The following is a 13,424-nucleotide window of genomic DNA, read 5'->3' as shown; positions in this document are numbered from 1 at the left end:
GAAGCCCCTTAACTGAGGAATAAAAAGGGAAAGGTGATCGCAATCTTAGTAACACCAGGCACCCTACGCAATATTTAAAAAAAGTCTTTTTTAACTTATTAAAAAATTTCAATACAATACCACCGAAATGCAAACACTGTTGATATTTTGGTAATCATATAGTCCATATAATAAAATTATAGAGCGTTATATTGACTCACGCGGGGTTAATAATGAAATACAAAAAAAAACGGGCAAAGTCGAGTCGGACTCGCGCACCGAGGTTTCCGTACAAACAATATTTAAAATATTTTTATTATATTATATTAGGTAACTAAAAATTTATGCTTTTCGCAATTTTTCCTTCATCTCTTCTCTCAAATTTCAAGATTCTTAGTTCTCGGGAAGTACACTGTAGGTTTTGATTCCCTTGCGAGTGTCGAAATTTACAGCATAAACTGCTGTATCTTTTGATTGCGCTGGCTCAGAAGTTGATTTTTTTTCACAGCTCTAAGGAGCAGTAGACCTGAGTATTTGATATAAATTTCAGCTTGATACCTTCACGCGTTCCTAAGAAAAGGGGTCTTGACAGACAGACGGACAACAAAGTGATCCTATAAAGGTACCGTTTTTTTCCTTTCGAGGTACGGAACCCTAAAAACGATACACGTTAACTAATAATTTTTAAAAACTAATTCAATAAATATAAATCTCATTTCTAGAGAAAATATTTAAAATGATATTATTATTTTACGTTAAGATTTTATTAAGATATTATTGTTGCTTACGTTTAAAAAGTAGAGTCTTTGAAAGTACACACATAGAGTAGACCAGCATAACTCCCATTTTATTATTAGAGCATTGATACGAATAGTAGTACTAAATCACAAGAATAAAGCACCTTGTTAGGGCAACGACACGGAACTGCATTGTTACTCAATAAATTCCAAATTCCAGAACGCTATATCGAGATTTCAGCTACATCACAATAAATTTACACTAGCGCTATTATCATAAAATTCATATGATTTTCAAATGATTACCAAAATTATTAATCTTATTATTACATGAAGATTCAGCCTGAAAAATCCCACTGCTGGGCATAGCCCTCTTCCTCCATGTTGTAGAACGATCGGAAGTTAATCCACCACACTGCGCTACGTGTGCTATCAGGTGATTATAATAACAACTTGGACCGACAGCTTCACGTGCTCTCCGAGGCGCGGTGGTGAGACCAACAAGGATAGACAATTAGACTGTAAATCAATATTTATATAAACACAATATACGCTCCGAGCCGGAATCGAACCCGCGACCACCGGGATTTAGGCACCCACACGACACACGCACCATTACTCTATACCACACCAGAACGGTCATCCAGTGCGGTATTATAACGCAAAAGGTTATAATTATTTTATTTTGTTTGTAATTTAATTGTTAAGTTTTATTATACAATATGAATCTTACATCGTATAAATATTGTATAATATATATTTTTTATTTTTTATAAAAAAGTATTATAATTACATAATTTATAAAACACACCTATTATTTATATATGCATTTTTGTCGAACAAGTTGCAATTAATAAAAATAATATGTACTCATTAACGGAATTTATGTTTTGTTTCGTGGTAATAAAAGACAAGGTCAATGCAGCATGTTGTGTAAGTAGGTCTTTCCTGATAATATTATTTCATAGGTGTGTTGGGGTACGAGCCTGATGGCTCTACTTCTTTATCAGGGTATTATATCCTTATACTGATCAACTAACCCCGGGTCTATTTTTAATATCCACATTGTGATTGTAAGCAAACAAAAATGTGGACTTGCCTTTAAAAAAAATACGTTACTGTAGTGGTAGAAGAACGTGAAGGCTTTTTTCCGTAATACTATTATACTATTATTCTCTCATATTTTTATATTATAATAGAAATTTTAAATATCAGAAACAAAAAAGAGAATAAAACAGTCAATTTCACTATCATATATCAAAGTGAACTTGTATGTGTATGAGGTATTATGATTATTCCACTTTTATGACGTATACAACCTTTCGTTATATACTTTTCAGTAATAAAAACTTTAAGATATGTCAATTTAAATGAAATTTAGTAATAATCTGAAATACGGCAGTGACTTCCGTAATACTTACGTACTAGGCATAAAATTAAATAATTTAAAACATAGGAAATAGGACGATACAAGCGGGACGTTAAGCAAATGCTTAAATATATGCATGCTTAGATTAGAGATTTTCCTTTCTTAATCGACTACCAAAAAAGGAGGAGGTTCTCAACTCGACTGTATTTTTTTTATGTGTGTTACTTCAGAACTTTTGACAGGGTGGACCGATTTCGACAGAATTTTTCTTTAATCGAAAGGTGGTGTGTGTCATTTGGTTGGTGTATGTATGAACATATGTATAAGTAAGTATGTATGTCTGTTTATAAGTATGTGTACTATATTTTTGATATATTTTATTAATATATTTTTCTTTCTTTTATATATTTTTCGCCCCTTCCCACACTTTCTAAATCAGTCCTCTGATCAAAGGTTGCCTGGAAGAAAAATTACTTTATATATAACATTATAAACTTCAAATCCAAAAAAAAACTAATATCTACAGAACAGTGTTTTAAGAAATTTCGTAATAAATATAAATGTATGTTTTGGCTGTAATAATAACCGAGTTCTGAGAAACAGGCGAATAGATTTATCTCACGACAACACCCACCCTTTCATATCCGTAATGGTTTCTTTGAATATGCAAATACAAAATATTTATGATATATTGGTTATTTGGTATTGATACATGTTATAAAACTATTTAATTACTTAGTATAAATAATCTGTTCATTTCTAGCTCTTCAATGATATCTTTTACGGAATACAAATACCTATATTAAAAAATTATTAACAAAATATAATTGAGCTCTAACGTCGTTATATGCCTTAAACTATTAAGTATTTTAGAATTAGTTAGTTATTCTTTAGTATAGTTATTGCGTTTTTAACATTAGTGTTCAATAAGAACCCGGAACTAAGTTTAATCGATAAGTAAGGTAAGTATTGTAGGTATAATAAGTGCCATACACCCTAGGTATCTGTAGCGGCTACTTGAGAGGTCGGTCAACCTTTCTTTGTGTACACCCGTCGCCGCTTGCACAAGCAAGGCTGCCTTTCTATTCTCATTCTATATAAATTTACTATTGAACGAATTATAGAATACCTATGGCCGAACCTAAATTTTGAACAGCTGTGCAACTGCTTATTTCGAAATGATTAAATCGTATATTGACGCACTAAGTAAGGTAGCTATAGCGTAGAAAACGCTAGTCATTACAAATTAACTACAGCTTTAAGATATGTAACTTTTAAAATACTACAGCGTCATCGGTTAGCTAACCGATGTTATCGTTGTACTCGTAGGTAAGAACAACAGACGTTGCGCACTACATGTTGTGACCACGAAATTCTTACATTATGACCGCCAAGCGTTCCGAGGTCAAACATTTTATTGACACCTGACATTGTTCTAGCATTACTGACCAATTACCCACAGAAATTACCTTACTTTTTAATTGTCCGTACAGTATAAATATGGTTGAACGCGAGTCGAATTTATCAGTCGACCGTGTACGGTTTGAAGTGATCTAGTTCGTCAGTAACACAGACCACGTTCACAATGCAATCGCTGGTGGTGTTCTTTGCTCTCGCCGCTGTGGCTTGCGGTTCAATCATTCCCTTGGCGCAGCCTGCGCATCACCCAGCGCTCGTGCTGGACCCACATGGCCGCCCCCTGGATACTGCTGAAGTTATCAACGCTCGTGCCGTCCACCTCCAAGCTAAAGCCCTGGAACACGGACACGCTGCATACGCTCCCCTCGCCCATGCTGCCGTAGTGGCCGCTCCCGTCGCTCACGCCGCAGTCGTCGCCCCAGCAGTGGTCGCCGCTCCCGCCGCCGTGTCTCACCAATCTCGTGTGGATGTACACTCCAGCCCCGCCATCGTCGCTCACGCTGCTCCCTTAGTAGCTGCTGCTCCAGTCCTCAGTGCGCACGCTCTTGCTGCTCCTTGGTTGGGTCACTCTGCCCACGGACTTGCCGCTCACGGACTTGCTGCTCACGGCCACTACCTCAAGAAGCGTTCCCTCGGTCACATCGCCTACAGCGCACCAATCATCGCTCCAGCTGCCGTGTCTCACCAGTCCCGTGTCGACGTAGTCTCTAGCCCCGCTGCGGTCTCTCACGCCGTTGCTGCCCCAGTTCTCGCTCACGCCGTTGCTGCACCAGTGGTAGCCCACGCTATCGCCCCTGCCGCGGTATCTCACCAATCTCGCGTTGATGTGCGCACCAGCCCTGCCATCTCCGTGGCTGCAGTTGCCCCCTTATCCCACAGTATCGTAGCTGCTCCTTACATCCACTCTGCTTCTCTTCTCCACGCCGCTCCTTTGGCGCATGGTGCCGGTCACTTAGTTCATGGTTGGTAAAGAGCAAACCTGGCGAACTCATATTAATGCAATTATTAAAATAATAAAAAAAATATTTATAAAGAATAAAATATTAAATAATAATAAGCTTTTTTATAATTTTTCCCTGCCACTCGTTTTATATGTTAACAACAGATAAGATTAGGCACATAAAATCAAATGTAACAAATTTTACAAAAAAAAATTGTTAATAAGCTTTGTTAAGTTCTTAAAATTAGATTTAAAGAAAAAAAAAGTTATTAAAATATTCAAGACTAAGTTTGTAGTTCAAATCGAAAACAAAACTATGGCACAATCTTTCCATCATATAAAACTTGTGATTATATTCATATTGTTATTTGCCTTAAAATAATAACAACATTTTCTACACAATATTAAACCAATATATAATATATTTTACTATGTGACGGATGATATGTTACACGCGACAATATAATATTTAATTTTAAATATAGATGGAAAAAATTTGTAGAACTGCGTGTTCTATTTTAACATAAATATTATATTATTAGATCTAGAATATTATTAATATCAAATTCTTTAAAAAAACATATTAACCGCATAGCACTGTAAAAAGTTTAAGAACTACATAATTTTAAAATATAGCGAATGAAGTACAATCTTGTTTAAAATACTTCTTGTACTTTCTTTAATTTTAAAGGCCACTTATCCTGTAAAATGGTTTTAATAATTATAAGGAATTTTATTAACACCGTTCCGATCACAGCCTCTGTTCCTGAAAATCCTAGTTTGTTATATTATTAAGGGATTTAAACTTTTTGAATCATAAAAATTAAATATGAAAATTTGTAGCTCTACATAAATACGAGTGACATAATTAGACTTAGTAATCTAACTCTTATATCTTTACCATTTCTATTTATATCAATCTACCTTGATGCAATAGTTAAAAATTATACTTTTACATGTATTATTTTTAATGTAAATTCAATAGTCGAAAAACTAGTGATTTTTCTAACGTAAGATAGAAAGAGATAGAAAGATGTAAGACACAGTCTAAAAAAAGTTTTTAACCATGACCCTTCCCTTACTGGCCTATTAAGAATAGAAATTAAAATACATATGTAAATAAAATGATAGATGTTGTGCGCTCGTCATAGAAAAAACTGATGGATATACTGAACATAAAATGACTAGCTGCTGCGCGCGACTTCGTCCGCGTTGAACAGAGGCGCGCGCAATACTTGATCATTATTTTGCTGCGATGTTATTTTAAAACTGCGATGTCTCCTGAGATACTCATTGAAATCGAATTATGTAAAAGGCTATTTTGTTTTAAATGAGATATTTGTGATGAATAATGTATTTATTTAGATAAGGATTATTATGTTTATAAAAACATCTTCGCAATTAATACATTATTTTAGAACAAACTTGGTTAGCATAAAAAGGTTATAGTGAGCAAGTAAGGCTGACATATGCATTTCATATGCGTAAAAGCTCTTACAAAGATTAAGAAATAAAAAAATAACAACTGACACTTTATCATTTTCCTCTTCTAATAAATAAAAATTAAAATACACAAACATAATTATACATATAATATAGTTTTAAACTTATTGTGATAGTAGTAATATAACCCTAAAAATATTTATATTTTTATGTCCTAGAAGGGAGTAGAGGAAGTGTTACGAATTTCCGGATTGAAATTTCAACATTCATTTTAACCTTGCTCTGAGACCGTATTGGCTAGTTCCACTATAACACGTTATGTTTTATATATATGTACATTTATTAATTCATATACATATAAATATGTACATATATTAATTCAGTATTTCTGGAGATTCTTCCCTTAAAAGGGTAAAATGTTTTGGTACTTTGTACGGAAAGTCTATCATTAAATAAAAAAGTGTGTGTACTTATATACGCACGTAACAATTTATACTTTATTGGCTAGCTAACTCCACATTGCTAACTTCTTCGTTGACTAGCTAACTACAGGGTGTGTGTACTTATATACGCAGTAAGAATTTATACTTTATTGGCTAGCTAACTCCACATTGCTAACTTCTTCGTTAACTAGCTAACTTCAAGGTGTCGGTTTTTGTGATAGTGTGCGCGCGCATCGTAACAATTTACTCTCATAACTTTTCCCTAACGCACCAAATAAGTATAAGTTCAAAAAAATTATTTATATAAACAATTTATTTTTAGTCTACTAAGTAGTACTTATTTTCTGTCTTGCAGGAATTAAGTACATAGGGGATGAAAGTGTGTAAAGAAACTCGTTAATTTTGGTATTAAAGGTATGAAACTTTGAATTAAGGATTCGTCATCAAAAATAATTAAATACACATATCAATGTTTTCGGGAATCTACCTTTAAAGTTGTACTCGTATTTTAGTATTTTTGAAGTTCAATCTCTAATAAAACAAAGCATGATATTTTGTATGAAAACGCATTTTTTTTTTTGAAGTTTCATAAACTTTTATTTTTGGACTGCTTTTGAACTTATGGATATCCTTATGATTATCTTTATTATTAGACCCAGTTCACATCACATCAGCCTATCGTAGTCCATCCACTACTGGACATAGGCCTCCACAAGTTCGAGCCAAAAATGGCGTGAACTCATGTGTTTTGCCCCTAGTCACCACGCTGGGCAGGCGGGTTGGTGATCACATGCTTCTGCCCGTCTTCAGGCTATATATTTCAAAGTCAGTAGTTAGATGGTTACGACACCCACGGGAAAAGAGGGGGTGGCTATATTCTTTAATGCCATAACCACACAGCATAGCACCCAGTTACGTACTGATTAATGTAATACTATTAAATGAGCAATTCTTGTATATATATATATATAATCTAAATCTCGGAAACGGCTCTAATGATTTTCATAAAATTTAGTATATAGAAGGTTTCGGGGGAGATAAATCCATCTAGCTAGGATTCATTTTTAGAAAATGTTGTTTTATCCCTGTTTTTAGGGAGTGAACGCATCTGTCAATTTAGTTGCAACAGCTCGGTGGGAAATCGGCCGGTCGGGATCAGCTGAGAAGATCATGGTTGAAATCCCCATGTCCCTGATCAATTATTTTTTCTTTTTTTTCTAATTGCACTCGTTACTTTTTATTTAAATAGGCAGTTCCTGTTTTTTATTAATATGTCGGTAAAATCGAAAAAAATTATTCATATTTTATCACTATTATTTTTTAATTATTTTTTATTTTTGATCTTTTATATTTATTTATATTTTTTTATTATTGTCGGTAAAAAAAAATATTATTCATATTTTATAAATATGTAATTCGTATTTAAACATGATTTTCAAAAAACCACGATTTGTTGGAGCGCCTATCAGTTTTTGAGAAGCAATTACTCTCAATCTTTTATTATTAGTAATTGTGTATTTTGTATCAATTTTTAATTTATCGTTATTTTTTATTTTTATTTTGCGTTAATTCATTATTAATAATTGTGTTTGCAGGCAAACGAAAAAAAATCGACTTCAATTACATAGACAAGTAATACAATATAGGTACACGAAATAATAGTCAAGAAATACGCATTATCAAAAATTACCCCAAAAGTTGTAATCAGATCTCGATGAAATATGACCACATGATAAACATCGGCTTTCGATTAAGTTAAAAATCATCAAAATCGGTACACTCAAAAAAAGTTACGCGGATTTTCGAGAGTTTCCCTCGATTTCTCTGGGATCCCATCATCAGATCCTGGTTTCCTTATCATGGTACCACACCAGGGATATCTGCTTTCCAACAAAAAAGAATTATCAAAATGTTTTCATAAACGACGAAGTTATCTCCGAACATACATTAAAATATATATTAAGATATTGAGATATATATATATATATTGAGTTTCCTCCGGCCGAATTGAGTAACCTCCTCCTTTTTTGAAGTCGGTTAAAAAAGACTTCATCCAAACCGGCAGCGAATCATTTTAACTCTCTCTTCTACTACTAATCCTTCACGATTTACTAAAAATAACGAGCTGAGCTCGGTCACCCAGGTACTAAATAATTAAGTATCCCAGTCTTAATCGAATTTTACCACCTCATATCTACAAGTATGTCTGTCATATCGTATATAAGTTAAATTTCTAAGAAGCTTTAAAAAAAATTAGCGTTTTGATTGAATGACACACCCTACCTCAGAGGATTAGCAGGCGCGTTGCCGGCCTTTCAAACAAGAGTATGCTCTTTTTTTCAAGGTCTCTAAGTCTTATCGGTTCGGAAATACTGTAGGTGGTAGCTGGTTAGCATACAATAATCGTGAGAAGCAGGAAATGTCGTAAAAAACAAGTTGTAGTAGATTTCCAGACATCAAAGTGATATGGGTGAAATTCGGAGTTAATAATAATAAGGTATTAATTTAGCACCTCTTAGTAAATATAATCAATTTCTAGCTAAGCGGCGGGCAACAACTAAATATGAACTTGTTCTCGCCCTATTTGCGAACGTAACTCCATACTGATTAGATTAACTGGAACAAACAAACTGCAAGGCAAACAGACAAAAATAGAAAAAGCAATCACATTGGAAAATGTACGACGTTGCAAAAAACATTTATATTTAAAGATGAAGGTGTGTGAAGGAACAGATCAATACATTAAGCTATCATTAACTTTTCCAATTCGTTCAAAGAACCTAAGTAAAATACATCACTTTGTGAAAGATTATTCAAAAGACAATTACGCATACATACATCTATGTACATTTAATGTTAGTTCAATTTGTAGGAGTTGATTTAATGTTTGTATAAAATTATTCAGCATTCCGAGTCATTTGTAGGTTTTTAACGAAAAGATTGTAAATGACTGTGCATAAAATGACAATTGAAATATATTCGTTCAAAATTTGGAGCAACCCGACTTAAGAATTTTTTCTCTTCGCAGAAGGTGACCGCAGCCTGCCACGATCTCTCACTTTCAAGCATGGCCTTTACGACACTCTTATCTTCTTGTAATGCAGTCGTTCATAGGTTACGATAACCGATTATTATTAGACCGATTTTAGGCTTGTTTGTGACCACATTTATTGTTTTCCTATTTACATGTATTCATTACTATATTGAGTTTAGTAACATAGAGATGGTCAAATTCATTACGAAAAGGTAAGTTTATCCATCTAACCTTATATTAACGTCAGAAGATATGGATATTCTGATACAATAATATCATATATGAAGTATTACAATATGTTAAAAAATGTTTAACAGTGTAAAACACATATTCTCGCTTATAATTTAACTACAAAAGTAAGTTTACGCAAGTACCTATTTACAATGTTATTTAAGACCATAAACACTCATATAATAATATAAGTAAAGAACTAATTCCTGACTTCTTTTTGAATTTTTTCCTTTTGTCTTTGTTTATTTTTTTTTTTTTTCGTTATTATTTTATTAAAAAATCATGTAAACTCCTACATTAATTTAATGTTTTCACTATAAGGCTGTTAGCAAAGAAATAACATTTGACACGATGTCATACCGTGATGTATATTATCTTCATATAAAAAAACATTTTTGTAGTTAATAATAAGACAAAAAAAATGTAATAAATATTTCATTTATTTTAAATACTTTCGACATATTATATTTATTGACATTCTTAATAGTTCGTCTGTTTAGCTCTTCACCAGCTATGAACTAAATGACTAGCACCATACGTCAAAGGAGAGGAGTGGACAAGCGGTGCTGAATGGAGAAAAGGAATGGTAGCCACCGAGACAGCAGGACTGGAGTGAACATCGACGCGAGATTGGTGAGATACCGCAGCAGGGACGACATCATGAGCTATGACTGGGGTAGCTACGGCGTGAGCAACCACTGGGGCAGCAATGGCGTGAGAGACGACAGCGGGGCTAGAGACTACATCGACACGGGACTGGTGAGACACAGCAGCTGGGGCGATAATTGGGGCGCTGTAGGCAATGTGACTCAAAGATCGTTTCTTGAGGTAGTGAGCAGCAAGTCCATATGTAGAGTGGCCCAACCAGGGGGAGACGACAGAGTGCGCACTAACAAGAGGAGTGGCGTGAGCTACGACTGCGGGGCTAGAGTGTACATCGACGCGAGATTGGTGAGATACCGCAGCAGGGACGATAGCCTGAGCTACTACTGGTGTAGCGACGGCGTGAGCCAGCACTGGGGCAGCAACGGCGTGAGAGACGACAGCGGGGCTAGAGACTACGTCGACACGGGATTGATGGGACACGGCAGCGGGAGCGATGACTGGTGCGTTGTAGGTAATGTGGCCGAGGGAACGTTTCTTGAGGTAGTGAGCACCAAGTCCGTATGCAGAGTAGCCCAACCAGGGGGAGGCGAGAGAATGCTCACTAACAAGAGGAGAGGCGTGAGCTACGACTGCAGGGCTGGAGTGTACATCCACACGAGATTGGTGAGACACGGCGGCGGGAGCGGCGACCACTGCTGGGGCGACGACTGCGGCGTGAGCGAGGGGAGCGTATGCAGCGTGTCCGTGTTCCAGGGCTTTAGCTTGGAGGTGGAGGGCGCGAGCGTTGATAACTTCAGCAGTATCCAGGGGGCGGCCATGTGGGTCCAGCACGAGCGCTGGGTGATGCGCAGGCTGCGCCAAGGGAATGATTGAGCCGCAAGCCACAGCGGCGAGAGCAAAGAACACCACCAGCGATTGCATTGTGAACGTGGTCTGTGTTACTGACGAACTAGATCACTTCAAACCGTACACGGTCGACTGATAAATTTTATTTGAACCACGCGGTTTTTATACCGACGAAATTTAAATTCATTTCATTCACACATGATCTTAAAATTTATAATGAGTGAAAGGCCAATGTCAATTATTTAAGTAAACCTTGTTTGGTACGATTTAATTGATTTATTATAAACGATATTAAGACGTAATATGAAATAATACGGATTAATTTATTTTCTAGTTTCCTGATATATCATAAAAAAATTGTTAAATGTGTAATTACTTTATTAAATAAATAAAATAATTTTAGAGGCTAAACTTATTTGTATCATAACATGTAATATTTGTAGTACATAATTTATAATTTAATAGTGATGAATATTTTTATCTAACGAATCTCGTTATAAATTTAAATATGTTCATCATCATCATCATCATCGTCATTTCAGCCTATTACAGTCCATTGCTAGACATAGGCTTCCACAAGTTCGCGCCAAAAATGGAGTGAACTCATGTGTTTTGCCCATAGTTACCACTCTGGGCAGGCTGTGTATTTCAAAGCCAGCAGTTGGACGGTTATCCCGGCATCGGTCGGTTTTTAAAGTTCCAAGGTGGTAGTGGAACTGTGTTATCCCTTAGTCGCCTCTTACGACACCCACAGGAAGAGAGGGGGTGGCTATATTCTTAATGCCGTAACCACACAAATCTGTTGCCGAACTTTAAATTCATACTAAAGCTGTTTTTTAACCGACTTCAAAAAAAGGAGGAGGTTACTCAATTCGACCGTATATATATTTTTTTTTTATGTATATTCGGAGATAACTTCTTCGTTTATGAACCGATTTTGATAATTCTTTTTTTGTTGGAAAGGAGATGTTCATAGTTTGGTACCATGATAAGGAAACCAGGATCTGATGATGGGATCCCAGAGAAATCGAGGGAAACTTTCAAAAATCGTAAGGGTGACTAGTAAATTTAATCATGTTTTCATTAAGTACTATAAAGCACTACTATTTAATAAAGGTCTGGAGTCGATCTGATGATGGAGAAGAAAGATAGTCGAGAGAACTCTTTAACAATTTATAGCAATTACCTGCTTTTTGAACTTAATTCGTTTCTATTGATGAGAACTTTCCACCTGTATGAGTTATAAGTGCCATTATAGTCTGATGATGGAGACAAAAGATAGTCGAGGGAACTCTTTAACAATTTATAGCAATTACCTGCTTTTTGAACTTAATTCGTTTCTATTGATAAGAACTTTGTATCTGTATGAGTTATAAGTGCCATTACAGTCTGATGATGGAGACAAAAGTTAGTCGAGGGAACTCTTTAACGATTTATAGCAATTACCTGCTGTTTGAACTTAATTCGTTTCTATTGATGAGAACTTTGCATATATATGAGTTATAAGTACCATTTCAATCTGATGATGAAGACGAAAGATAGTCGAGGGAACTCTTCAACGACTTATAGCAATTACCTGCTATTTGAACTTAATTCGTTTCTATTGATGAGAACTTTGCACCTATATGAGTTACAAGTGCCATTACAGTCTGATGATGGAGACGAAAGATAGTCGAGGGAAGTTTTCAATGATATATAGCAATTACCTGCTGTCTTTTCATCTGTGTCGCAGGACCAGGTTTGATGATGGAGCCTATCAACACTCGAGGGAATTTCTCAACAATTTACAGCAGTTACCTTTTGCTGTTTGACGACCGCTTTGATATAATGTTGCATGTGCCGTGTCGGCGGCGCCTAAACACCGACGGTCGCGGGTTCTATTCTAGCTCGGAGTGGATATTTATGTTTATATAAATATTTATTTTTGGTCTAGTTGTTAATCCTTGTGGTTCTCCCAACCTAGCCTCGGAGAACACGCTAGGCTGTCAGTCCCGGTTGTTATTACGTACACCTGATAGCGAACTTTACTCATAGTATGGCGACGCGTTAGCGCAGCGGTCACAGCACCGGCTGTTGCGCTGGCGTTAGTGGGTTCAATTCCCGCGCACGACAGACATTTGTATTGGCCATATAGATGTTTGTCATGATCGGGTGTTTGTGCTTGTGTATTGTGTATGTTTCCGAACCCCCGACATAAGAGAAAAAGCATCCTTCTTAGGTCTACCCATCACTAAAAATTGTAAAATAAAATAATTTTTAACAAAAAAAAACCGACTTCAAAAAGGAAACTAAAAAGTAAAAAATAAATTTACTTAGTACAAAGTAATTCGTATTTTGATTTGGTTAATCAGAAATGATTAAATAAATATTTTATAAT

General features: G+C 35.5%; 2 protein-coding genes across 2 annotated transcripts; one reads left to right on the top strand and one right to left on the bottom strand.

Annotated features, from left to right (window-relative positions):
• The first annotated feature begins 3,614 nt into the window (after positions 1-3,614).
• On the top strand, positions 3,615-4,558 carry LOC123659939 (cuticle protein 38-like). The gene has a single exon (XM_045595100.1). The coding sequence runs from the start codon at positions 3,671-3,673 to the stop codon at positions 4,472-4,474; it is 804 nt and encodes a 267-aa protein (XP_045451056.1). The 5' UTR covers positions 3,615-3,670; the 3' UTR covers positions 4,475-4,558.
• A 5,456-nt stretch (positions 4,559-10,014) lies between these two features.
• Positions 10,015-11,178, bottom strand: LOC123659675 (calphotin-like). Its single transcript, XM_045594871.1, has one exon. It carries the CDS (start codon positions 11,120-11,122, stop codon positions 10,100-10,102), a length of 1,023 nt encoding a protein of 340 aa, XP_045450827.1. The 5' UTR covers positions 11,123-11,178; the 3' UTR covers positions 10,015-10,099.
• Positions 11,179-13,424: the final 2,246 nt, after the last annotated feature.

The sequence above is a fragment of the Melitaea cinxia genome, chromosome 14 (genome assembly GCF_905220565.1).
Source record: "Melitaea cinxia chromosome 14, ilMelCinx1.1, whole genome shotgun sequence".
Taxonomy (NCBI): Eukaryota; Metazoa; Arthropoda; class Insecta; order Lepidoptera; family Nymphalidae; genus Melitaea; species Melitaea cinxia.
This window is presented reverse-complemented; position numbering and strand designations above follow the sequence as displayed.

Bases quoted from the DNA above. Each gene is read 5' to 3' on its own strand.
- LOC123659939 (XM_045595100.1), top strand. From the start codon at position 3,671: ATGCAATCGCTGGTGGTGTTCTTTGCTCTCGCCGCTGTGGCTTGCGGT.
- LOC123659675 (XM_045594871.1), bottom strand. From the start codon at position 11,122: ATGCAATCGCTGGTGGTGTTCTTTGCTCTCGCCGCTGTGGCTTGCGGC.